The sequence below is a fragment of the Aphelocoma coerulescens genome, unplaced genomic scaffold (genome assembly GCF_041296385.1).
Source record: "Aphelocoma coerulescens isolate FSJ_1873_10779 unplaced genomic scaffold, UR_Acoe_1.0 HiC_scaffold_207, whole genome shotgun sequence".
Taxonomy (NCBI): Eukaryota; Metazoa; Chordata; class Aves; order Passeriformes; family Corvidae; genus Aphelocoma; species Aphelocoma coerulescens.
Window position 1 is genome coordinate 1 of NW_027183553.1, and position 24728 is coordinate 24728.

The window sequence follows — 24728 nt, forward strand, 5'->3', positions numbered from 1 at the left end:
TCCCACCCCAAATTTGGGATCCCAAAAGCTCAGCATTCCTCCCCATAGAAACCCGTTGTCCCCCCCAATTCCGCCTTTTTCCCCCCCCTAAAATTCCCTTCCCTCCCCCCCCCCGCCGAGCATTTCCCACCCCAAATTCCGAATCTCAACAGCTTATCTCCCCCAAAATTTGGTCCCACCCCCCCACAACCCCACTGCCCCCAAACCCCGCTGCCCCCCGCTCACCTGCCCCCGTAGGGCGAGGGGGTCCCGTCGGCGAAGGGGCCGAAGGGGGGTCCCGGCGGAGGGGGGGGGGAGGGGCGAAGGGGCCGAACCCCCCCGCCCCCGCTGCTCCCCCATCCTGGGGGGTCCCGTTCCCGGGGGGGGCTCCCGCGGGGGGCGGAGGGGCGAAGCCGTCGGCCGAGGGGCGGCGCCGGAGGGGCTCGGCCGGGGGGCGGCGGCTGAGGGGAAACGGGGGGTTCGGGGGGGGGTCCGGACAGCCCCAAACCCGCCCGGGTGCTTCAAAACCCCACAGGAACCCCCCCCAAACCCCACAGGGCACCCCAAAATCCCCACAGGACAACCCCAACACCTAAATCCTCCCCTCTCCCAAAGGACCCCAAATCCCCCCCAATCCACCCCAAACCCCCCAAATCCCCTCCCAGCGCCCCCAAATCCCCCCAAACCCCCTTCCAACCCTCCAAAATCCTCCCTGAACCCCCGCCAGACCATCAGCTCCGGTATCCAAACCCCTCCAAACCGCCCTGCCCCCCCCAAAACCACCCCAAAGCCCCCCAGGGCCCCCCAAGAACCCCCCCAGGCCTCCCAAACCCCAAGCCCGTCCTTACCGTGTCCCCCCGGTCCCCCGAGGCTTTGCCCCCCCCCGTGGGCACGGTCTGGGGGGGTGTAGGAGCCGTTCACGATCAGCTCGTACAGCTTCATTCTCTGCTGCCCTAAAACGCCCCAAACACACGGCTGTGACCCCGCAACTCCGACTCTGACCCCAAAAACTGCGGTCTGACTCCAAAAACTGCTATTCTGGGCACTTCCACCCCAAAAATTTGGGTTCAAAGAGGTTCAACTCCGAACCTCTACAGCAGCGAATCCTAAACCCCGCTCGAGATCCCAAATGCGGTGGTGGGCCCTAAAACTACCCTAGAACACCCTAAACCATCCCAAAATCATCCAAAACCCACCCCAAACTTCTCCTAAATCCTCTAACCCCCCCCTAAATCACCCGTTCTCTCCAAACTCTCTACAACTGACTCTAACACCCTACAAGCGCTCTCAACCCCCCACAAACGCCCCCAAACCCCACAAATCCCCCCCAAAGCCCCCAGGCACGCCCCGTGCGCCCACCCCTGACGTCCAGCTGGGCGTGGATGGCCGTGCCCATGACGGTGGCGTTGTGCAGGTGCCTCACGGTGTCGCGGGCCCCGCGGGAGGTGCCGAAGGTGACGCGGGCCAGCCCCAGGTGCTTGCGGGTTTTGGGGTGCAGCAGCACCTCCACCTCCTCCACCTCCCCGAACTTGCGGCACATCTCCCGCAGGAAGCCCTCGCGGATGTTGTCGTTGAGGCGCGCAAACGTCACCTCCTTCAGCGGCACCTGCCCCACGTAGAACTCGTCCAGCTGGCCCCAAACAAAACCCTTCGATCAGCCGGGGATTGAAATCCCAAAGAGCAGCAGCAACAGCAGCAGCGAAGTCCCACGGAAATCCCAAACCCGTCAGAGACGCCCCACTGAAAGCCCCGCGAAACCCCAACGAAATCCCAACAAAGTGCCGAGTTAGTCAGGGAAATCCCACCGAGATCCCACTGAAATCCCACTGAAACCCCACTGAAATCCGACTGAGATCCCCTGAAATCCCACTGAGATCCCCTGAAACCCCCCTGAAATCCCACTGAAAGCCCCTTGAAACCCCCCTGAAATCCCACTGAAATCCCCTGAAACCCCACTGAAATCCCACTGAAATCCCCTGAAACCCCCCTGAAATCCCCTGAAACCCCACTGAAATCCCACTGAAATCCCCTGAAACCCCACTGAAATCCCACTGAAATCCCCTGAAACCCCCCTGAAATCCCACTGAGATCCTACTGAAATCCCCTTGAAACCCCCCTGAAATCCCACTGAAATCCCCTGAAACCCCACTGAAATCCCACTGAAATCCCCTGAAACCCCCCTGAAATCCCCTGAAACCCCACTGAAATCCCACTGAAATCCCCTGAAACCCCACTGAAATCCCACTGAAATCCCCTGAAACCCCCCTGAAATCCCACTGAGATCCTACTGAAACCCCCCTGAACCCCCCCTGAAATCCCACTGAAATCCCCTGAAACCCCCCTGAAATCCCACTGAAACCTCACTGAAATCCCCTGAAACCCTCCTCAGATCGCACTGAAATCCCCTGAAATCCCAATCCAGCGCTGGATCCCAAATCCATTCCCAAATCCCAAACCCAACCCCACGCCTCCTTCAGCGGGATTTGGCCGACACAGAACTCGTCCGGCTGCGACCCCACAAAAATCCCGAACCCATCGTTACCGTCCCACCAAAACCCCAAACGCGGCCCCGGATCGATTCCCGAAACCCCAAATCCACCCCTGAAACGCCAAACGCGTTCCTGAAACCACCACACGACCCCAAATCCATCCGTGGACCTCCAAAACCCAACCCTGAATTCCCAAATCCACCCCAAATCCCAAACCTGCCCCCAAAATCCACTCGCAAACTCCCAAAGCCCATCCCAAACATCCGAGCCCGACCCCAAAGGCGCTCACCTTGAACTTGGGCACGGGCAGGGACAGGTCCCGGTGCTTGGCCCAGATCCTTCGAGGCCGCGGGTCCTGCACGGGCCCGGCCGGGGGGAACCCCGAGTCCTGCACCCCAAAAACAGAGTCAGAGACCCCAAAATCCAGAGCGGGACAGGAGAGCGGTGGGAAACCCCCAAACAACCCCGGAAATAGCTTAAAATCCCCCCAAAACACGCCAAAATACAGGACGACAACTGGAAAACCCCAAAAAACCCCAAAACTCCTCAAAATACCCCAACACCCTCAAAAAACACCCCCAAATCCCACACGCTCTCCCTGGGGTGGTTTGGGGGTCATTTTGGGGTGGTTTTGGGGTGTTTCCAGACTGCTTTTGGAGCGTGTTTTGGGGACCTCTGGGGGTGATTTTTGGGTGGTTTTGCAGGCGTTTTTGGGGTTTTATTTGGGGTGTGTCTGAGAGCATCTTTAGGGACCTTTTGGGCTATTTGTGGAGTCATTTCGGGGGGGCTTTCTGGGTGCCTTTGGGATATTTTTAAGATGATTTCGGGCCTCGCGACTACCCTTACATCGAGACGGTTTGGGGTGAAGTTTTGGGGGTGGTTTTGGGGGTATTCTCGGGGCGGTTTTGGGGTGATTTTGGGGTCACTCACAGGGATGCTGAAGTGGACGCCATCGTATCTGTAGAGCTTCTGCCCCCCCCGGCGCAGGGCGGGGTCCAGCACCAGTTTGTAGCTGCGCCAGGGGACGCTGGGGGTCCTGGGGGCGTCACCCCCCGGCTCGGGCTCCATCCCCCCGACTCATTGACCCTGCGGGGGCGGGGGCCACGCGGTGACCCCCAGAACCCCCCCCGGGTCACCCCCACACCCGCCCCCAAGCCCTCCCTCCAAGTCTCCCCCCAAAACCCCTCAAATCCCCCCCCCCAAACTCCTGCTCAGAGACCCCTGAATTCCCCCTCAAATCCCCCGAATGCCTCCTCAAATACCCCCCGAATTCCCCCTCAAAGCCCCCCCAGATCCCCTTCAAAAAACCCCCCCCAAACCCTCAGCCCCTCCCGCCCCCCCAATTCCCGCTCAGACCCCCCAAAACCCCCCCCAATTCCCCTCAGACCCCCCCAGATCCCCCCCGATTTCCCCTCAATCGCCCCCTCCTCCCCCCCCCGCCCCCCCCCCACATCTCCCGCTCAGGACCCCCCCAATTCCCCCTCACGCCTCCCCCGCCCCCCTCTCACCTCCCGCTCCCGCTGCCGCCCCCTCCGCTGGCCGGGAGAGCCGCAGGGGGGGGTTTCCGCTCACCGAGGAGGCCCCGGCGGGGGTTTCTGGGCGAGCTTTTGGCGGTTTGGGGGATTTTCGGGGGGTTTTGGGGGTCCCGGAGCCGCCGCCGGTCGGGGCTAGGGGGGAGGGGGCGGTGCCAACGCCGGAAGTCGCGTCCGCGAGGATCTCGCGAGAGCGCAACGGCCGCGCCGCACTTTCCACACGCGCTCCCCCCTTCTCTCCCCCCGCGGCGAAAAACGCCCGAAACGGCCCCGAAACGCCAAAAAAAAAAAAAAACCCAAAAAGCCACGAAACGAATAAATCGGGAGGAAACGTTTCAAGAGAAGGGCGGAGGGGAGAAGAGAGGCGCGCGAGCAGTGGCGAATCTGCTGCCTTTGCCGACCGCCCGCAGTTTCGCCACATCGCCTTTGCTCGCTCTTTCCCTCATTTTCCCTCACTTCTAACCCATTTCTTCGCTTTGCTCTTCAAACTTTTCACTCGGTTTTCAGCGCTGCTCGGGGTGGGTCTTTTTTGGGTTTCGCTTTCTACTGAAGGAGAGCCGTGACGAATCTGCTCCCGTGAGGGACGCGGGGCCTCGCTGTGCGCACGCGCGGCAGCGCTGACGCCTCTCCCCGCGGGCGTTTCCGCACCTTTTGACCACGCCCACCCGGCTTTTTCCGCGCCCGCGTGCCTTTAACTTTTGGGTGCGATTTTACTGAACGGCGAAGCCCCCGCCCCCTCCCTTTTCTTGTAGTTTTGGTTTTGAAAAAGGCCAAAAGCGGGACTCGGAGTCGGCTTCTTGGAAATCGGGGAGCGGCGCCTTTAAGAGGCGGGGGGGGTGGGCGTGACGTCACTTCCCCCGGCGGTGTCGCTGTTCAGTGACGTCACTTCCGCCACTCCGAGCCGTGCCGCCGCCACCACCGGGTCCGGTAGCGCGTTCGCGGTTGCATTTGCATATGCAAATGAGAGATGGGTTAATGAGGGCCGGGGGGGTTTAATTGGAGCCGCTTATTGGGGTCCAGGGGGGCGGGGCCGTTCTGGGGCAAAAGGGGGCGGCCCCCGCGTTCATTTCGGTTCATTAAGGATGCTAATGAAGGTTGGGGGTGGCTCTTTCGGAGCGTTAATTGCGGTGGTTAATGAGGGGGGTCAATTAGAGCAAACAAGAGGTTGTTATGGAGGAATTGGGGACTTAATTAGGAACTGATTTGCTTGCTTAGCGGGTGGCAGTACAAGGGAGCGATAGCGGGATTAATTAAGATCTTAATAAGAACCAAGAAAAGGATCAATTAGGGGGTTAATTAGAGCAAATAGGTGTCCATTAATGGGATTCTAGCGGTAATTCAGGTCGTTAATGAGGTAATAATTAGCACAAATAGAGACATCTTAATGGGGAAATTAGTAATTAATTGGGCGGGTTAATTAGGAGCTAATCGGGGCTGATGGAGGTTAGGAGTGTTAGTGGCCGTTAATTAGGTTAATTAAGGCGCTACTTAGTACATAAAGAGAATAAACAAGAGGCAGCTAATGGGGAAGTGGGGGGTTAATTAGGAGCCAGTTGGGGGCTAATTGAGGTTAATGAGGGGCGCATTGTTCGTTGGCGTTTCTCGGGTTAATTATTGTTATCGCTAATTAAGGTCTGTTAATTGCAGCCATGGCCAAGCGCAAGGTGACGTTCGAAGAGCCCCCAGGGGAGGGGGAGGGGCCGGCGGGGCCCCCTCGGAAACGGGTGAGGGGGGAGGGGCGGGGTTGATTTTGGGGTCATTTGGGGAAGTTTGGGGTCACCAGGGCAGAGATTTGGGTCATTTTGGGGGAGTTTGGGGTCATCTGGGCTCATCAGGGCAGAGATTTGGGTCATTTTGGGGTCATCTGGGGGAGTTTGGGGTCACCGGGGCAGAGATTTGGGTCATTTTGGGGAGTTTGGGGGAGTTTGGGGTCACCAGGGCAGAGATTTGGGTCATTTTGGGGAGTTTGGGGGAGTTTGGGGTCACCAGGGCAGAGATTTGGGTCATTTCGGGGTCATTTGGGGGAGTCTGGGGGTTATTTAGAGGTTTTGGGATAATTTCAGGTGAACTTTGGGGTCTCCGGGTGATGTTTTTGAGGTGTTTTGGGGGGTTTTGGGGGGTTATTTCGGGTCACTCTTTGGGGTTATTTCGGGGTTATTTTGGGGGGTTCGGGGCCCTATTTTAGGGGACACTTCTGGGGATTTTCGGGGTGATGTCGAGGTTGTTTTTGGGGTGAATTTGTGGGGTTTTTGTGGGTGCCCAGGCCGTGGCCGTGGGGGGTCCCGGCAGCCGCTTCCCGGCGCAGCCGTCCCTGGACAGCGACGAGGAGGAGGAGGAGGAGGAGGAGGAGGAAGAGAGACCCGAGGGCCCCCCCGTGGAGGGTGAGGGGAAGTTTTGGGGGGATTTGAGGGGAATTTGGGGTGGTTTGGGGTGATCTTGAGGGGGGCTGGGTGTGCTTGTGGGTTTTTGGGCGATTCTGGGTGGATTTTGGGGTGGTCTTGGGATCTCTTTGAGGGCAGGTTTGGGGCGGATTTGGGGATTTTGGGGGCGGTTTTGGGACATTTTGGGGTCTCTGTGTGGTTTCTGACCCCGCCCTCCCTGCCCCTCCCCCCCCAGGTCAGGAGCCGGGCCCCGCCCCGGGGGAGGGGGAGGGGCCGGTTGCCCTTCACCCCCTTCAACCTGGAGGAGGAGCTGGGGGAGGGGCGCTTCGACCCCCACGGGCACTTCCTGCCCCTCCCCCAGCGGGAGCCCCCCGACCCCTGGCTGGAGACCATCGAGGGGGTGAGGGGGAGGGGCTTGGGAGGAAACGGGGTGGGGGAGGGGCTCAAGAGATGGGTGGGGGAGGGGTTTGGAGGTGGGGAGGGGCTTAAAGGGGTGGGGGAGGGGCTGGAAAGGGTTGGGGTGGGGGAGGGGCTTAAAAACGAGGGGGGAGGGGCTTCAAGGGATTTGGGGGAGGGGCTTAAAGAGGTGGGGCCGGGGGGAGGGGCTTGGAGCGGGGGAGGGGGCGGGGCGCAGGTGAGCGGGGGGAGGGGCTCACCGCACCCCTCCCCCCTTTTTTCCCCCCACAGATGCCCATCAAGCCCCGCCCCCTCCCCCCTCAGGACCCTCCCCCCTCCCCTCCCTCCCCGCCGCCCCTCCCCCACCTGCTGCGAGAGGTGCTGGAGCTGCTGCGGCCGGGGGAGACCGTGGGGGGGGCGCTGAGGCGCTGGGGGGGGGAGGGGCGGCCCCGGGGAGGGGGGAGGGGCAGGGGCAGGGCCCGCGCCCCTCCCCCCCCCGAGCTGGACACCCTGGTGGCCCTGGCGGACGCGTTGGTGGCCAGGGGCGTCCTGGGGGTCTTCGGGGAGAGCCGGGAGCGGCTCCAGCGGCGCCTCCACGAGCTGGGGGGGAGGGGCGGCCCCTCCCCCACCCCCGGACAGGAGGGGGAGGAGCAGGAGGAGGAGGAGGAGGGGGAGGGGCAGAGACCCCCGGCCTTGGACATGTTCGCCCCCACAGAGGAGGGGGAGGGGCAGGAGGGTGAGTGGGGGGAGGGGCGTGGGGGGAGGGGCGAGAGGGGGAGGGGCAAATGGGAGGGTTGGGGGGGAGATATGAGAGGGCCTGGGGGTGGGGGTTGGGGATCCAGGGGGGGTTTGAGGGGTCCTGGGGGGAATTTGGGGTTCTGGGAAATGGGGGGGGGGGAGGGGTGGCGGGGGGGGTTGAGGAGTCCCAGAGGGGTTTGGGGGGGTCTGTCCGGGGTTTTGAGGGGGGGTTGGGGGTTCTGGGGGACTTTTGGGGGTCCTGGGAGTGGCTTTGGGGGGGGTTCCAAGGAGTTCTGGAGTTCTCATGTGGAAGTTTGGGGGTCCTGGGGGGGGGGGTTTGGGGGGGGTTTGCTGACCCCTCCTCCCTCTTTCCCCTCCCCCCCCAGAGCCGCTTCCCGAGGTTCTCTGGGAGTATCACTGGGGGGGGGAGGGGGACGGGGACGCCCCCCTGTTCGGCCCCTTCAGCAGCGCTCAGATGCAGGTGGGGGAGGGGCGCGTTCCCCCGGGATGGGGGAGGGGGACCCCGAAACCCCCGAGGGGGGGGGGAGGGGGGAAAAGGTGGGGGGGAGGAGCTAAAATGGGTGGGGGGAGGGGCTGGGAATGGGGGTGGGGGGAGCTCGAATTGGGGAGGGAGACCCCGAAACTGGGGGGGGTGGGGGACCCCGAAAGTGAGGGGGGGGGGGGTGGATTGAAGAGCGGGGGGAGCCCCAAAATTGGGGGGGAGGTTTTGGGGGGGAGATTTGGGGGCGTGGCCGAGCCGGGGGACCCTCCCTGAGCCCGCCCTCCCCTCCCCCCCCCCAGGAATGGGCGGCCCAGGGCTATTTCGCGGGGGGGGGAGGGGGCGCGCTGCCGCCGCGTGAACCCCCCCGGGCCCTTCTACGACTGCGGCCGCGTCGACTTCCAGCTCTACACCTGAGACCCCCCCGAAAAACCCCGGAGTCGCCCCAAAAACCGCCCCAAAATCCCCCCAAATCCAGGGGGACCAGTGGGGGGAGGGGCCTTGTGGGCCCCCCCCCTTTTTGGGGCAATAAAAGGGATTTGACCCCAAAGTTCGGTGGGGTTTTTTTTTTGCTGCTTGCCCTTCCCCCACCCCAGCCCCTGAAGAACGGAGGCGGCGGTGGGGGAGGGGTCGCTGTGTTTATTTGGGGGGAGGGGCAGCTCCTCCCCCTCTCTCCGTCAGCAGTGGGGGAGGGGCGGGCGCGGCCTCAGGGCGGGGGGAGCCTGGGGGGAGGGGAAATGGGGGGTGGGGGTGGGGCCGGGCCCCAAAAATGCCCCCAGACCTCCCAAAACTGACCCCGAACGTGTCCCCACCCCCCGGCCCCGCCCTCTGCCCCACCCCTCATTTCCATGAGCCCCACCCAGGTCCCATTAGGCCCCGCCCCCTGCCCCACCCTGATTGGCCCCGCCCCCCTTCCCCACTCTGATTGGCCCCACCCTGCTTGGCCCCGCCCCCTGTCCCACCCTGATTGGCCCCGCCCCCTGCCCCGCCCTGATTGGCCCCGCCCCCTGTCCCACCCTGATTGGCCCCGCCCCCTGCCCCACCCTGATTGGCCCCACCCTGATTGGCCCCGCCCCCCTGCCCCACCCTGCTTGGCCCCGCCCCCTGCCCCACCCTGATTGGCCCCGCCCCCTGTCCCACCCTGATTGGCCCCGCCCCCTGCCCCACCCTGATTGGCCCCGCCCCCTGCCCCACCCTGATTGGCCCCGCCCCCCCTGCCCCACCCTGATTGGCCCCGCCCCTCTGCCCCACCCAAACCTGAGCCCGGCTTAGCCCCGCCCCCATTCTCCTTTCCCCCCCTTTTTTCACGGATTTTCCCCGCTTTTCCCCCACTTTTTTTTCGGATTTCCCCGTTTTCCCCCCATTTCCCGGTTCGGGAGCCCGTTCCCGCTGCAGCCCCTCCCCCACCCCCATTTCCCTGTGGCGGTTTTTTTTTCATTTTCCCCCATTTTCGCCCATTTCCCCCCGTTCTTCCCCCGTTACCGGAGCCCGTTCCCGCTGTAGCCGTGGTCGTGCTGGGCCGGCAGCGCCCGGAGCCGCGCGGCCGCAGCCGCCTCGGACAGGCCCTGCTTGGGCAGGCGCGGCCTGGGGACCAGTACAGACCAGTATGGACCAGTATAAACCACTGAAAACTGCTAGAAACCAGTATAAACCAGCACGGGCTTTTGCCAGTCCCTCCCAATTCCCTCCCAGTCCATCCCAGTCCATCCCAATCCCCCCCAGTTCCCCGCTCACCCCTCGCACTGGGGCGGTCTCCGTTTCTCGCCAGGCGCGGGAGGCCGGGGCGGAGCCCTGGGGGAGTCACGGAGGGGGTCAGGAAGGATCCGGACCCTCCCCCGGATCCCCCAAACTCCCCAAAATCTCCAAAATTGCCCCCTCACCCCCCTCCGCCGCCTCGCGCCGGCTCCATCCGGGCACTTCCGGCAGGGGCAGGACCACAACTCCCGGCGTGCTCCTCGCGGCAGGAAGCGGAAGTGCATCGTCATCAACCGCGCGCCCCGTCGCCTTCTCGTTACGTCATCACCGTGCGACTCCGCATCCCATTTGCCGGTACCGGGCACCGGGAGCGGGAGAGCCCTCGGTGTGTGACGTCACCGAGAGAGGCCGTGACGCCACCGGGAGAGGTTTGTGACGTCATGTCGTCGCCGGGCCCGGTGCCGGGCGGGGTGCGGCGGGCGCGGCAGCTCCTGCACGTGTCGGTGCTGGCGCAGAGCGCGGCCCCGTGCGGGCGCTTCCTGGCGGCCGCCAACGACTTCGGCGAGATCGCGATCTTCGGGTACTGTCGCGACAGGGACGGCGGGAAAAATAGCGGGATAACGGCGGGGATAACGCTGGGATAAAGGCAGGGATGGGAGCGGGAAAATACCGGGATAAGCCCCTGGGATCAACCGGGAAAAACATCGGGAAAAACCGGGATGAACTGCGGGAGTAACACCGGGAATGGCGGGGGAAAGCAGCGGGATAAAGTCGGGAATAACCGGGATGAACGGCGAGATAAGAACTGGGATAAACGCTCGGGATCGGCCGGGATAAAGAGCGGGAAAAGCCGGGATAAACCGGGATAAAGAGCGGGAAAAGCCGGGATAAAGAGCTGGAAAAGCCGGGATAAACCAGAGTAAAGAGTGGGAAAAGCCGGGATAAACCGGGATAAAGAGCGGGAAAAGCTGGGATACACCGGGATAAAGAGCGGGAAAAGCTGGGATAAACCGGGATAAAGAGCGGGAAAAGCCGGGATAAGCCGGGATAAAGAGCAGGAAAAGCTGGGATAAACCGGGATAAAGAGCGGGAAAAGCTGGGATAAACCGGGATAAAGAGCGGGAAAAGCCGGGATAAGCCGGGATAAAGAGCAGGAAAAGCCGGGATACACCGGGATAAAGAGCTGGAAAAGCCAGGATAAACCAGGGTAAAGAGCGGGATACACCGGGATAAACCAGGATAAACTGGGATAAAGTTCCGTCCCCTCCCTCCCCCCCAGGCTCTCGGCCGCGCTCAGCGCTGAGGCCAAGGAGGAAAACCGGAGACCCGTGAATGTGTTCAGGGGTGAGACTGGGACAAACTGGGAGGGACTGGGAGGGACCCTGGGTAATACCGGGAGCTGCCCGGGTTGTACTGGGATGGACTGAACCAGACTGGGAAGCTCCCAGTTCGTACTGGGACCCCCCCACTGTGTCCCGGGAGCCCCCCCGGTGCCTGCCCTGGTCTGTCCCAGCCTGGGCGCCTCTGCACTGGTCTGTGCTGCTCCATACTGGTCTGAACTGGTCTGTACTGGGCAGCGCACTCAGGCCCCGTGTACTCCCTGGCCTCGACCGAGCGGCTCCTCCTGAGCGGCAGCGATGGCGAAATTCGGGGCTGGAGCTGGGCCGAGCTGGGCCGCAAGGTGGGACCCCAGAAACCCCCAAATCCAGCCCAAAAAGTCCCAAAATCACCCCCAAGTCCAGCCCAAAATGTCCCAAAATACTCCAAAATACCTCAGAATACCCCCAAAATATTTCTTGAGAACCCCAAAATGCGCAAAATATCCCCAAAAATACGGCAAAAGCCCCCTCCCCCACGTCCCCCTGGCACGCCCCCAATCCAACCCCCTGCAAAATACCCCCAAATATCCCCAAAACCCCCTGGGACCCCCAAGCCTCCCCAGAAGCCCCCAGACCCTTCCTCCAGGACCCCTCAAAACCCCCCATGGGTTTTTGGGTAGTATTTTTTTTGGGGTCCCCCCTGACACCCCCTCCCCTCCTTCCCCAGGGCTGTCGGGAGCTCTGGACCCGCCGTCCCCCCTGCAGGTAAATCCCAAATTTTGGGTGAATTTTGGGGTCCCCCCGAGCTCAGGGACCCCCCAGGGGGGGATCCCGAATTCCCCCAAAATCCACCCCCCCACCAGGAGCAGCCTGGAGGTGCCAGAGATCAACGCGCTGGAGGTGAACCAGAGGGTGAGGGGGGGGTTCCTTGGGACCCCCCAAAATCCCCCAGATCAACCCCAAAACCTCCCCAAAAAAATCCTCAAAAAAATCCTGAAAATCTTCCCCAACCCTACCCAAAAAAACCCCAAAAATTCTCCCCAAAACCTTCCTCCAAATACCACAAAACCACCCCAAAGACCTCTTCCAAAATCCTCAAAAAAGCCTCAAAACCTTCCCCAGAAAAACCTCCTCAGAACCCCCAAAATTACCCCAAAAATCCTCCTCGAAATCCCCCTGAAAACCTCCCCAAGAAACCCCAAATTCTCTTCCCCAAAAACCCCAAATCCCTCCCAAAACCTCCCCCAAATCTCCCTGAGAACCCCAAAGATCCCCCTGAGCTCCCCCCAGTCCCCCAAACCTCCCCAAAATGGCCCAAATCCCCCCCCAAAATCCCTCTGGGATCCCCCAAATTTTCCCCAGGACCCCCCAAAAAATCCCCGGGGGGTGTGAGGGGGGAAAGTTTGGAGCCCCGGATTTTGGGGACCCCCCCAGACCCCAAATCCCCCCCCAGGATCACTGGGTGGCCCTGGCGGGGGGGGACGGGGCCGTGCGGGTGCTGGACCTGGAGAGCGGCACCTTCACCGTGAGTGCGGATTTGGGGCGAATTCAGGGGATTTTGGGGTTTGGGGGAGACTTGGGAGGGTTCTGGGGGGTCCTGAGCGGGACTGGGGGGTCCAGGGTGGAAATTTGGGGGTGATTTGGATGATTTGGGGGGGTTTGGTGGTTCTGGGGAGGTTCTGGGGGATTTTGGGAGGTCCTAGGGAGGTTTGGGGTCCCAGAAAGGTCCTGAAGGGGAGATTTGGGGAGGTTTGGGGGGATTTCGGGTCAGGAGGAATCTGGGGATTTTGGGGGACGGTTTGGGGGTCCCGGGGGTGATTTGGGGTGGGGCTTGGGGGTTTTTTTGGGGGGATTTTTGGGGTGATTTTGGGGTCTCCTGCCCAGCACGAGCTGCGGGGGCACCAGGACCCCGTGGGATCCGGGGGGTTTGGGGATGCCGGGGGCTTTGAGGGTGGTTTGGGGTGATTTTGGGGTGATTTTGGGGTGATTTTGGCGTTTCCTGGCCAGCACGAGCTGCGGGGGCACCAGGACCTCGTTCACATCGTGGCCCTTCGGGAGCAGCTCCCGCAGGTGCTGTCGGGGGGGGAGGACGGCACCGTGCGGCTCTGGGGTGAGAGATGCCCCAAAACCCCCCTGAATCGCCCCAAAAATACCCCAAACCGTCCCAAAATCCATCCCCAAAGCCCTCCTGTGCAGCTCTGGGTCGAGACCTCATCACCCCAAAATCACCCCAAAAGCTGCTCCCAGCCCCTGCTGTGTGACCCCCCCCCCCCCCCCCAATCGCCCCAAATCCCCCCAAAATGTCCCAAAACCCCCCCAAATCCCCCCTCAGATCTCCGGACGGGCTCCCAGGTGCAGCTGATCGAGGTGCACAAATACCAGGTGTGAACTGGGGGAACTGGGAGGGACTGGGAGGGGACTGGGGGAGACTGGGAGGGGACTGGGATGGACTGGGGGAGACTGGGAGGCGCTGGGAGGGACTGGGAGGGGATTGGGGGAGACTGGGAGGGGCTTGTACTGGTCTGTACTGGTGCAGACCGGTCCAAACTGGTTCATACTGGTCCATACTGGTTGCAGGAGTGCAGCCGCCCCCAGCTGGGCAAGTGGATCCGGTGTTTGGCCACTGAGAGCGACTGGATGGTACGGGGGAGGGGCGGCGGGGGAGGGGCGGTGGGGGAGGGGCCAAAGGGGTGGGGGAGGGTCAAAGGGGAGGGGGAGGGGCTTTGAAAGGGGGAGGGGCCTCCGTTGGGTAAATGGGAGGGGGAGGGGACTCAACAGAAGGGGAGGGGCTCAGGGGGAGGGGGAGGGGCCAGGGGCTGCTGTGACCCCCCCGTGACCTCTGACCTTTGACCCCCAGGTGTGCGGGGGCGGCCCCGCCCTCACCCTGTGGCACCTGCGCTCGGTGACCCCGACCACGGTGTTCGCCCTGCCCCCGCCCCAGCACCACGCCCTGTTCCACCAGGACCTGGTGAGCCCCACTGGGGAGCCGTCCCAACCGGTGTGAGCCGGTACGGACCGGTAGGGACCAGTAGGGACCGATACAGACCCGTCCCAACCGGTGTGAGCCGGTACGGACCGGTAGGGACCAGTAGGGACCGATACAGACCCGTCCCAACCGGTGTGAGCCGGTACGGACCGGTAGGGACCAGTAGGGACCGATACAGACCCGTCCCAACCGGTGTGAGCCGGTACGGACCGGTACGGACCGGTATGGACCAGTAGGGACCGATACAGACCCGTCCCAACCGGTGTGAGCCGGTACGGACCGGTAGGGACCAGTAGGGACCGATACAGACCCGTCCCAACCGGTGTGAGCCAGTATGGACCAGTATGGACCGGTACGGACCGATACAGACCCGTCCCAACCGGTGTGAGCCAGTATGGACCAGTATGGACCAGTACGGACCGATACAGACCCGTCCCAACCGGTGTGAGCCAGTATGGACCAGTATGGACCGGTACGGACCGATACAGACCCGTCCCAACCGGTGTGAGCCAGTATGGACCAGTAGGGACCAGTACGGACCGATACAGACCCGTCCCAACCGGTGTGAGCCAGTATGGACCAGTAGGGACCAGTAGGGACCGATACAGACCTGTCCCAACCGGTGTGAGCCAGTATAGACCAGTATGGACCAGTAGGGACCGATACAGACCCGTCCCAACCGGTGTGAGCCAGTATAGACCAGTATGGACCGGTACGGACCGATACAGACCCGTCCCAACCGGTGTGAGCCAGTATAGACCAGTAGGGACCAGTAGGGACCGATACAGACCCGTACCAACCGGTGTGAGCCAGTATGGACCAGTAGGGACCAGTACGGACCGATACAGACCCGTATGAACCGGTGTGAGCTGGTATAAACCAGTATGGACCAGTAGGGACCAATACAGACCAGTATGGACTGCTGTAAGCCAGTATAGACCACTACGAACCAATACAGACCAGTATGAACTGGTGTAAACCAGTATAGACCAGTACGAACCAATACAGACCAGTATGAACTGGTGTAAACCAGTATAGACCAGTATGAGCCAATACAGACCAGTATGAACTGGTGTAAACCAGTATAGACTAGTATGAACCAACACAGACCAGTATGGAGTGCTGTAAGCCAAGGTAAACCGGTATAGACCAGTATGAATTCACGCAGACCAGTATGAAGTGGTGTAAACCAGTATAAACCGGCATAGACCAGTATAAACCAACACGGAGCGGTATGGACTGGTGCAAACCAGTATAGACCAGTACAGGCCAGTACAGGCCTCGACCGTGGTGTTCCCCCTCCCCCCGGCCCATCACTTCTTCCACCAGGACCTGCTGAGTCCCAGTACGGACCAGTACGGACCAGTACGGACCAGTTTAATCCCAATCCGCGCGTTCTCGCGTCCGGTTCCCGGTTCAGGACTGGGGTGGTTCCAGTTCTCCCCAGTCTCCACCAGTATCCCCCCAATCCCCTCCCAGTCCCTCCCAGTCCCCCCTAAACCCCTCCAAGATCCCCCGAACTTCCCCGAATGCCCCCAAATCCACCCCCAGTGCCCTCCCAGTGCTCCCAGTTCACCCAGTTCCCCCGCAGGTTCTCTCGGGGGGGGTGGGCCCCGCCCTGCACCTGCTGCAGCTCAGCGGGGACGTGCGGGGGAGGGTCCCGGTGTCGCCCCCGGCCCTGCGCAGCCTCTGCCTCCACCCCCGCTCACCTGAGCACCAGGTACAGCCGGGGGCGGGGCGGGGGCGGGGGCGGGTCTGGGTGTGGCTTAAGGGGAGGGGCTCCGAAGAACTGGGCGTGGCTTAAAGCGGTGTGGGCGGGGTTTAAATGGGTGGGATTGAATGGGTGTGGGTTGGGGGCGTGGCCAAGGCTGGGCGTGGCTTTGTGTGGGGGTGAAGGGGCGGGGGGTTCAAAGCAAGTGGGCGTGGCTTAGAGAGGGAGGGGTGGGGCTTAAAGAGGAACGAGTGTGGCTTTAAAAGGAAGGGGTGGGGCTTAAAGAGAAAGGGGCGTGGCTTAAAGAGGAAAAGGCGGGGCTTAAAGAGAAAGGGGTGGGGCTTAAAGAGGAAGGGGCGGGGCTTAAAGAGGAAGAGTGGGGTTTAAAGAGGAAGGGGCGGGGCTTAAAGAGGAAGGGGCGTTCCTTAAAAGGAAGGGGTGGGGCTTAAAGGGGAAGGGGTGGGGCTTAAAGGGGAAGGGCGGGGCTTAAAGAGGAAAAGTGGGGTTTGAAGAGGAAGGGGCGGGGCTTAAAGAGGAATAGGCGGGGCTTAAAGAGGAAGGGGCGGGGCTGAACGGGGTGGGGCTCGATGGGCGTGGTCCGTGTGGGGCTCAAAGGGGAGCGGCTCGCACTGAGTGGGTGTGGCCTGGGCGCGGTGGGCGGGGGTTTAAAGGGGCGTGGCCGCAGCGGGCGTGGCCTGAGCCAGTCCCTCCCCTCCCCCCAGGTGCTGACGGTGGCCGGGAACAGCCCCAAAATCGACGTTTTCACCAACCTGGGCTACCGGGCCTTCTCACTGAGCTTCACCTGAGCCCTCCCAGTGCTCCCAGTGCCCCCCCAGCGCCCCCCAGGGACCCCCAGCGCTCCCAGTTTGATACAAATCCTCTTTTTCTACCAAAAGATTCAACTTTTTCTTGTGGTTTTTGGAGGGGGGGGAGGGGTCGCGGGGCGGGGGAGGGGCTCATCCCAGAGTTCCCTCCATGTTCTCGTAGGAGGCGGCATCTGTGGGGGGAGGGGCGGGACGGGGGAGGGGCGTCAGCAGGGGCGCCCCTCCCCCACCACAGTTCACTGCTTCCCCCCTTAGGAAGCCCCTCCCCCACCTCCAAAAGCCCCTCCCCCACCTCTAACAGCCCCCAATCCAGCCCCTCCCCCCTCCAGTGACCCCCTCCCCCATCCCAGCTTCCCCTCCCCCATCCCAGCTTCCCCTCCCCCAAACCGCCCCTCCCCCCTCCCCTGCCCCCCTCCTCACCCTCCTCGCCGCCCCTCCCCCTCCAGGGGGGCTCCCGGTGCCCCTCCCCCGCTGCCATCACCTCGTAGGGCCACCCTGGGGGGGGGAGGGGCGTCAGCGATGGGTGGGGGAGGGGCGTGGGGGAGGGGCAAAGCTGCCCCCACTGCCCCGCCCCCACGCCCCTCCCCCACCCTTTACCTGCCCCTCCCCCCAGCGCTGCCGGGGCGTTCTCGTAGCTCCCTGGGGGGGGGGAGGGGCACAGAGAGGGGGGAGGGGTCAGTGTGGGGGTCCCGGAGCAGAGGGGGGGTCCCGCCGCCCCTCCCCCCCGCCGCCCCTCCCCCACTCACCGCTCTCGGGGTCCTCGTAGCCTTCGTCCCCCTCCCCCTCCTCCTCCTGCTGCGGCCGCTGGGGGGGGGGCGCGGGGGGGGAGGGGCCTGCGGGGGAGGGGCGGCATTGGGGGGTCAGTGGGGGAGGGGCTTCGGGGGGTGGGGCAGGGCTGGGGGTCCCGGGCGATTTTAGGGGGGGGGGGGGGTGGGGGGATTTGGGGAGGTTTTGGGGGGGTCTGGGGTCACTCACGGGGTCCCGGGACGTTCCCGTAGGGATTTTGGGGCTCCAGGGGCGACATCCGGAAAAACCTGGGGGGGGTGGGGGAGGGGGGGCGTGGGGGAGGGGCAGCGCTTGGGGAGAGGGTCCCGAAGCTGCCCCTCCCCCACAGACCCCCCAGCCCCATAGAGCCCCTCCCCCTCCCCATCGGCCCCTCCTCTACCCCAAAGACCCCCCCGCCCCTCCCCCCACAGGCTCCGCCCCCCACAGAAACCCCTCCCCCACCCCCCCAGCCCCTCCCCCACCTCCGGGCCGGGCCCCTCTGGACCCTCCGGCGCTTCCGGCTCTGCAGGGCTGGGGGGGAGGGGGGCGAGGGCAAAATTGGGGCGCTGGGGGAGGGGCTGAGCCTCCCCCACCGCCCGAGTGGGTCTGACCCTCCCCCACATTTGACTCCCACCCCCCCAAATGCGACCCGCACCCCCAAATCCGCCTCCCACCCCCTAAACTTGACCCCCACCCCTCCCAGTTCAGTTCCCAGCCCCCGATTTCGGGTCTGAACGCCCCAAATTTGGCTCCCCCCTCCCCCAGTGAGGTTCCCATCCCCCCAGTTCGGGTCCCCCTCCCCCCAAATCTGGCTCTGACCTCCCCAGGTCAAATCCCACCCCCCTAATTCGGCCCTCACCCCTCAAATTCCAATCCCAGCCCCCCCAAATTTGGGTTCTCCTTCCCCCAGTTCGGGTCCCAGCCGGCCAAATCCGCCCCCGCCCCCCCCCCCCAATTTTGGGGTCTCACCTCGGTGCCGCCGGTGCAGCCCCACGAGCACGGCCCCCCCCAGCCCCAGGTACGCGGCGGCCAAAGCCCCCAGGGACCCCCAGAAGGAGCCCCCGAGCCCTGGGGGAAGGGGCGGGGTCACCCCGGGCTCACCCGCGGGACCCCCGCCCCCCGAAAAACCAAAATCCCACCCAAATCCGCCCAAAACGACCCCAAAATCCCACCTTAAACCCACCCAAATCCCCCCAAACGACCCCAAAATCCCGCCCTAAACCCACCCAAATCCCCCCCAAACGACCCCAAAATCCCGCCCTAAACCCACCCAAATCCCCCCCAAACGACCCCAAAATCCCACCCAACCCCCCCCAAATCCCCCCCAGGTCCCCCCCAGCCCCCCCTCACCTCCCTTCGGGGGGGGTCCGGCCCCTCCCCCCCCCCAGCTGCTCCCGTTGTCGCTCCTGGGGGTCGTGCCCCCCCCCAGATTTGGGGAACCCCCCCCGCCGAATTCCGGGGTCACCTCGCGGGGTCCCCCCTCGCCCCCCCCCAGCGCCACCAGCGCCACCAGGACCCCCCAGAGCGCCGCCGCCATCCGCCCCTCCCCCACCCCGCCCCCCAGGACGTGACGTCACCTCCGCGGGGACCCCCCAAGCGTGACGGCCACCCCTCCCCCACCCCGAAAGTCGGGGGCTCCCCAAAACCGGCCCCTCCCCCCTCCTTGCGACCTTCCCCCCTGCACTGGGACCCTCCCCCACATCTGGGGGGGCTGCTCTGCCCCTCCCCCCCCGGGGATTTTGGGGGGATTTGGGGGGGATTTGGCCGCGGAGGGGGGAGGGGCGGTTTCCTGGGGGAGAAGGAAGTGAGAGCGGGGGGGGATGGGGGGGAAATGGGGGATCTGGAGGGGTTGGGGGTGGGGCTTGGGGGTTCAGAGGGGGAGGGAGAGGGTTTGGGGGCTTTAGGGGGATTTTGGCGTGTCAAGGGGGGGCTTTCGGGGGAATGTGGGGGCACCTTGAGGGCTTGAGGGGAAGGAGGGGCCTTGGGGCGCCCTGTTGGGGTGGGGGGATCATTTTGGGGGCTTGGGGGCGTTTTGGGGGCTCCCGGGGGGCTCTTTTTGATGCCCCCTTTTTGAGTCCTCCAATACAACCGAGTCGAGTCCTCCGGGGCGCCCAGAGCGGCCCGCGCGCTTTCGGGGTCCTCCAGCACCACCGAGAGCGGGGCCGGGGCCAGAGCGGTGCGGCGGGGAAACCATAGAGCTGCACTGGCGGGAACGGGACCGAGAGGGCGGAGAGTCCCCGGAAGCGGCTTGAGGGGCACTTCCGGCGCGGCAGGAGAAAGATGGCGCTGCCCGCGGTGCTGCTCCGCGGGGCCCTTGGGGGTGCGGCGAAATTCGGGGGGAATTTGGGGGATTTGGGGTTTTTGGGGGGATTATGGGCTCTGGGGGACAGAAGGGGTCTAAGGGAGCATGGGAAGGGGCGGGGGAGGGGGAGGGGGGGTGAAGGTCATGGGGGGGGTGAGCCGCCGGGGTCGTCCCGACTCACCCGGGACCCCTCAAATCCCCCAAAATCCCCCCAAATCCCCCCCAATTCCCCTCAAATCCCCCAAATTCCCTTTTTTTTCACCCCGCAGCTCTTCGTGGCCGTGGCTTCCGAGTCCTGAGCACGGTGAGAGGGGGATTGGAGGCGAATTTGGGCGGTTTTGGGGGATTCCAGGGTCCCTGAGGGACTGGGGGGGCTCTAAGGGGGGATTTTGAGGGAATTTGGGGGGGCTGGGGGGGGTCTCTGAAGGGGATTTTGGGGATCTGGAGGGTCCGACTGGAATTCTGGGGGGCTCTGGGGGGGGTTTGGGGGAGGCTCAGGGTGGAATTTTGGGTCAATTTTCGGCCGATTTGCCGTTTCCTGGCGCGGATTTTTTGGGGGTTCGGGTGGATTTTTCTGGAATTTGGGGGGGTCCGGGGGCCCGGCCCGGCCCTGACCCCACCCCCCCCCCCCTTCTCCCCAATTCGGGGGTCTCCCCCAGGCCCCCCCGCGGGCCAAGGCCGCCTTCGTGCGGGACAAGCCCCACCTGAACGTGGGGACCATCGGCCACGTGGACCACGGCAAGACCACGCTGACCGCGGCCATCACCCGAGGTGACCCCGGGGGCCCCAAATTCCCCGGGAACGCCGGACAGCGGGAAGGGGCCGTGGGAAAACGGGGCGGGGGGGGGGTGGGCGATGGGGCAGAAAAACGGGAAAAAAGGGGGTTAAAATGGGGTGAAATGGTGAAAAAACGAGGGGAGAAATGGGTTAAAAAATGGGGCGAAAGTCCCGAGGGGACCCCAAATTCCCGGGAATCCCAGAAAAGCGAAGGGGGCGTGGGAATACGGGGGGGAGGGGAAATATGGGGGAGAAATGGGAACAAAAACGGGGGGAAAGGGTGAGAAAAGGGGAGAAATGCCCCAACCCCCTCCCAGTCCCAGGGGCCTCTCTCAGACTGGGCGCGGATCCCGAAATTCGGGGCCTCTCCGTGCTTTTCATGAGGGGAGGGGCTGAGTTCGGGCTGATTTTTGGGGGGATTTGTGGGGATTTTGGGGCCTCAGGGGGTCAGGCCCAGCTGAATAAGTTATTTTAGGGTTTAATTGCCTCAATTTCCCAGTTCCATGCCCTTCTGCTCGGACTGTGGTTGGACTTCGCTTTTAGCTGTTAGATCTTGATCTACAGAGGGGAAAGTGGCTGCAGACAACTGGAATGGGATGACAGTTCGGGGGGGATCGGGGCTGAATTTGGGTTGATTTTTGGGGGGATTCGTGGGGATTTTGGGGCCTCGGGGGGTCCCTGGAATGGGATGACAGTTCGATGGGGGATCGGGGCTGAATTCGGGCCGATTTCTGGGGGGATTTTCGGGGTCAGGAGGGTCCCCAGAGGGGGCAGCGGCTCGGGGCGGGGGGGGGTCGGTGACGGTTCCGGGGGGGTCCCCGCAGTGCTGTCGGCGGGGGGAGGGGCGCAGTTCCGGCCCTACGAGGACATCGACAGCGCCCCCGAGGAGAAGGCGCGCGGCATCACCATCAACGCGGCGCACGTGGAGTACAGCACCCCCAAACGCCACTACGCCCACACCGACTGCCCCGGCCACGCCGACTACGTCAAGGTCAGGGGCTTCCCCTGAAACCCCCCCCCCCCCCCCAGTTCCCAGGGAAGATCCCGGAATTCCCCCCCTCCAAAAAAAAAAAAAAAAAAAGCCCCGGGAAGAATCGGTTGGAAAAGGAGATTTTGTCAGGCGGGCGCTGCCCGGCGGCCGCTGGGGGAGCCCCAACAGAGACCCCAAAAATCCCCCCCCCCAGAGGCCCCAAAACCACTCGATTGCCGCCCGAAATCCTTCTCGGGGACCCCCAAAAATCACCCGAATCCTGAAGTTCCCGGAGAAAAACGCCCAAAGAAATGGGAATTCCTCCCGAAATCTCCTCTGACCCAAAATCCGGGTGTTTCACCCCAGAACATGATCACGGGCACCGCCCCCCCTCGACGGCGTCATCCTCGTGGTGGCCGCGACCGACGGCCAAATGCCCCAGACCAGGGAGCACCTGCTGCTGGCCCGACAGGTGAGAACGGGCGTGGCCAGGTGAGCTCCAGGTAAAAGGGCGTGGCCAAAGCAGCTCCACCCCTTCCCATTGGCCAGTGCAGCCCGGGGGGCGTTTCCTGGGGGGGGGAAGGGGTGTGTCCATGGCAGGGGCGTGGCCCCAGCCTCACCTGGCCCCACCTGAGCTCACCTGGCCACGGGGGGGTTGGGGTCTGGGGGCGTGTCCCTGACCCCGCTGACCCCTCCCTGCCCAGGTGGGGGTTGGGGTCTGGGGGCGTGTCCCTGCCCCCCCGCTGACCCCTCCCTGCCCAGGTGGGCGTCCGGCACGTGGTCGTTTACCTGAACAAGGCGGACGCGGGTGCCGGACCCGGAGCTGCTGCCGCTGGTGGAGCTGGAGGTGCGGGAGCTGCTCACGGAGTTCGGCTTCGACGGGGAGAACACTCCGGTGGTGGTGGGGTCAGCCCCTGTGCGCCCTGCAGGTGAGGCACCCCTGGGCTCGCCTGTGCGGCCCCATTGATCCGTCACGGATCGATAACTGATGGGTAGCGACCCCTGTGCCCCCAGGACCGTGAGCCCGAGCTGGGGCTGCAGTCGGTGCTGAAGCTCCTCGAGGCCGTGGACTCGCACATCCCGCAGCCCCCGCGGGACCTGGAGCGGCCCTGCCTGCTGCCCATCGAGGCCGTGCACTCCATCCCGGGTAATGACAGCTCTGACACACCTGTGTGATACCTGTCACACACCTGTGTTACACCTGTGTCACACCTGTGATACCTGTGTCGCACCTGTGTCACACCTGTGTGATACCTGTCACACACCTGTGTTACACCTGTGTCACACCTGTCACACACCTGTGTTACACCTGTCACACCTGTGTCACACCTGTCACACACCTGTGTCACACCTGTGTCACACCTGTCACACACCTGTGTTACACCTGTCACACCCTGTGTCATACCTGTGTCATACCTGTGTCACACCTGTGTCATACCTGTCACACACCTGTGTTACACCTGTGTCACACCTGTGATACCTGTGTCCCACGTGTGTCCCACCTGTGTCACACCTGCCCCACACCTGTCCCACCCCTATCCCACCCCTGTGTCCCCCCGTCCCCTCCCCCAGGCCGCGGCACCGTGGTCACCGGGACGTTGGAGCGCGGAACCCTCCGGAAAGGGGACGAGGTGGAGCTGCTGGGCTACGGCCGCCAGCTGCGGTCAGTGGTGACCGGTGAGTCCCGAGGGGCCCGAAGTGGCCCTTAACCGATGCTGAGTGACCCTTAACTGACCCAGAGTGACCAATAGCCAACTCTGAGTGACCCTTAACTGACCCGGAGTGACCAGTAGCCAACTCTGAGCAAGCCTGAGTGACCCTTAACTGACCATGAGCGACCCGTGAATGATGAGCGAGCTTAAGTGACCCGTAACTGCCCCATAGCACCCACACCGCACCCCACAGAGCCCCACAGAGCCCCACAGACCCCCACAGAGCCCCCACAGAGCCCCACATCCCACAGGGATTGAGATGTTCCACAAGAGCCTGGAGCGCGCCGAGGCCGGGGACAACCTCGGGGCGCTGCTGCGGGGGGCTCAAGCGCGAGGACGTGAGGCGGGGGATGGTCGTGGCCCAGCCGGGGACGCTGCAGCCCCAGCAGAAGGTGGAGGCACAGGTGGGTGTGGGGCAGGATTTGGGTGCCATGGGGCAGGAGGTGGGGGTCAGGATGGGGGGCAGGATTGGGGTCACGTGCAGCGGGATTTGGAGCAGGATTTGGGTCCTGTGGGGCAGGATGTGGGGGGCAGGATGTGGGGGTCAGGATGTGGGGCAGGAGGGAGCAGAGTGGGAGACGACTGAGGTGGGATGTGGGGTAGCTGTGGGGTTACGAGGGGCAGCTCCGGGGTTATGTGGGGCAGCTCTGGGGTTATGTGGGGCAAGCCGTGGGGTTACGTGGGGCAGCTCTGGGGTTATGTGGGGCAGGCCATGGGGTTACGTGGGGCAGCTCCGGGGTTATGTGGGGCAGCTCTGGGGTTATGTGGGGCAGGCTGTGGGGCAGAAGCACGAGCCGGAGTCGCTCCCCTCCCCGCAGGTGTACGTGCTCTCCCCGCAGGAGGGGGGACGCCACAAGCCCTTCGTGGCCCACTACTCGCCCGTGATGTTCTCGCACACCTGGGACATCGCCTGCAGGGTGCTGCTGCCCCCCGGCAAGGTCCGTGGGGCGGGGGGGGGCCGTGGGGCGGGCGCAGGGGCTCCGTGGGTCTCACCGCGCGCTCGCGCCCCCAGGAGCTGGTGATGCCGGGCGAGGACGCGGCGCTGACGCTGCTGCTGCGGCAGCCGATGGTGCTGGAGCAGGGCCAGCGCTTCACCCTCCGCGACGGCGCCCGGACCATCGGCACCGGCGTCGTGTCCCGGCTGCTTGCCGCTCGAGGCCTCGGAGCGCGAGCTCAGCTGGGGCTGAGCCCTCCCCTCGTTGCTGTGGGGCTGAGCCCTCCCCCATTGCTGTGGGGCTGAGCCCTCCCCCATGGCTGTGGGGCTGAGCCCTCCCCTCGTTGCTGTGGGGCTGAGCCCCTCCCCTCATTGCTGTGGGGCTGAGCCCTCCCCCATGGCTGTGGGGGCTGAGCCCTCCCCTCATTGCTGTGGGGCTGAGCCCTCCCCCATGGGCTGTGGGGCTGAGCCCTCCCCTCGTTGCTGTGGGGCTGAGCCCTCCCCCATTGCTGTGGGGCTGAGCCCCTCCCCCCATGGCTGTGGGGCTGAGCCCTCCCCCATGGCTGTGGGGCAGCGGAGCCCCTCCCCTCATTGCTGTGGGGCTGAGCCCTCCCCCATGGCTGTGGGGGCTGAGCCCTCCCCTCATTGCTGTGGGGCTGAGCCCTCCCCCTCGTTGCTGTGGGGGCTGAGCCCTCCCCTCATTGCTGTGGGGCTGAGCC

The 24728-nt window shown here is 64.1% G+C and overlaps 4 protein-coding genes and 1 long non-coding RNA gene across 7 annotated transcripts; 3 read left to right on the forward strand and 2 right to left on the reverse strand.

Moving 5' to 3' along the window:
• Positions 1–225: 225 nt before the first annotated feature.
• LOC138101192 (histone-lysine N-methyltransferase SETD1A-like) lies at positions 226–4126 on the reverse strand (the record flags this gene model as incomplete). The annotated part of the gene is made up of 6 exons (XM_068999057.1): positions 3977–4126; positions 3399–3554; positions 2758–2856; positions 1339–1609; positions 828–932; positions 226–440 (listed from the first exon to the last, which is right to left on the reverse strand). Coding segments are annotated over exons 2-6 (828 nt in total), but the record flags the coding sequence as incomplete, so codon positions are not given.
• A 722-nt stretch (positions 4127–4848) lies between these two features.
• CD2BP2 (CD2 cytoplasmic tail binding protein 2) lies at positions 4849–8515 on the forward strand. The gene is given in 9 exon segments (XM_068999040.1): positions 4849–4922; positions 5648–5724; positions 6264–6381; positions 6515–6519; positions 6617–6781; positions 7069–7513; positions 7902–7996; positions 8317–8343; positions 8345–8515. Coding segments are annotated over 8 exon segments (1017 nt in total). The 5' UTR covers positions 4849–4922; positions 5648–5649; the 3' UTR covers positions 8432–8515.
• Positions 8516–10149: 1634 nt separating this feature from the next.
• On the forward strand, positions 10150–16606 carry THOC6 (THO complex subunit 6). Of its 2 annotated transcripts, XM_068999052.1 has the most exons (12): positions 10150–10289; positions 10989–11053; positions 11287–11390; positions 11756–11793; positions 11892–11940; positions 12482–12553; positions 13036–13138; positions 13361–13410; positions 13606–13668; positions 13886–13996; positions 15606–15734; positions 16448–16606. In XM_068999052.1, exons 1-12 carry the CDS (start codon positions 10150–10152, stop codon positions 16529–16531), a joined length of 1008 nt encoding a protein of 335 aa, XP_068855153.1. In that variant the 3' UTR covers positions 16532–16606. The 2 variants fall into 2 exon arrangements, with proteins under 2 accessions (XP_068855153.1, XP_068855154.1); XM_068999053.1 differs by lacking the exon at positions 16448–16606 and having other exon boundaries at positions 13886–14036; positions 15606–15668.
• A 29-nt stretch (positions 16607–16635) lies between these two features.
• Positions 16636–18347, reverse strand: LOC138101190 (uncharacterized). 2 transcript variants are annotated; one of them, XR_011147021.1, is made up of 5 exons: positions 18284–18347; positions 17797–17845; positions 17525–17583; positions 16970–17044; positions 16636–16722 (listed from the first exon to the last, which is right to left on the reverse strand). It is a non-coding gene; the product is annotated as an uncharacterized lncRNA (long non-coding RNA). The 2 variants fall into 2 exon arrangements; XR_011147020.1 differs by lacking the exons at positions 17525–17583; positions 17797–17845; positions 18284–18347 and adding exons at positions 17147–17188; positions 17296–17359.
• Positions 18348–19570: 1223 nt separating this feature from the next.
• Positions 19571–24575, forward strand: TUFM (Tu translation elongation factor, mitochondrial). The gene is given in 15 exon segments (XM_068999051.1): positions 19571–19634; positions 19886–19920; positions 20276–20387; positions 21218–21384; positions 21730–21750; positions 21752–21835; positions 22126–22170; positions 22172–22276; positions 22278–22292; positions 22378–22510; positions 22936–23040; positions 23327–23394; positions 23396–23479; positions 23894–24013; positions 24088–24575. Coding segments are annotated over 15 exon segments (1362 nt in total). The 5' UTR covers positions 19571–19594; the 3' UTR covers positions 24316–24575.
• The last annotated feature ends 153 nt before the right edge of the window (positions 24576–24728 follow it).

Coding starts and splice junctions, on each gene's coding strand:
- THOC6 (XM_068999052.1), top strand. CDS start 10,150: ATGTCGTCGCCGGGCCCGGTGCCGGGCGGGGTGCGGCGGGCGCGGCAG. Junction 11,054..11,286: donor ACCCGTGAATGTGTTCAGGG/GTGAGACTGGGA, acceptor TGTACTGGGCAG/CGCACTCAGGCCCCGTGTAC. Junction 13,139..13,360: donor CGGCACCGTGCGGCTCTGGG/GTGAGAGATGCC, acceptor ATCCCCCCTCAG/ATCTCCGGACGGGCTCCCAG.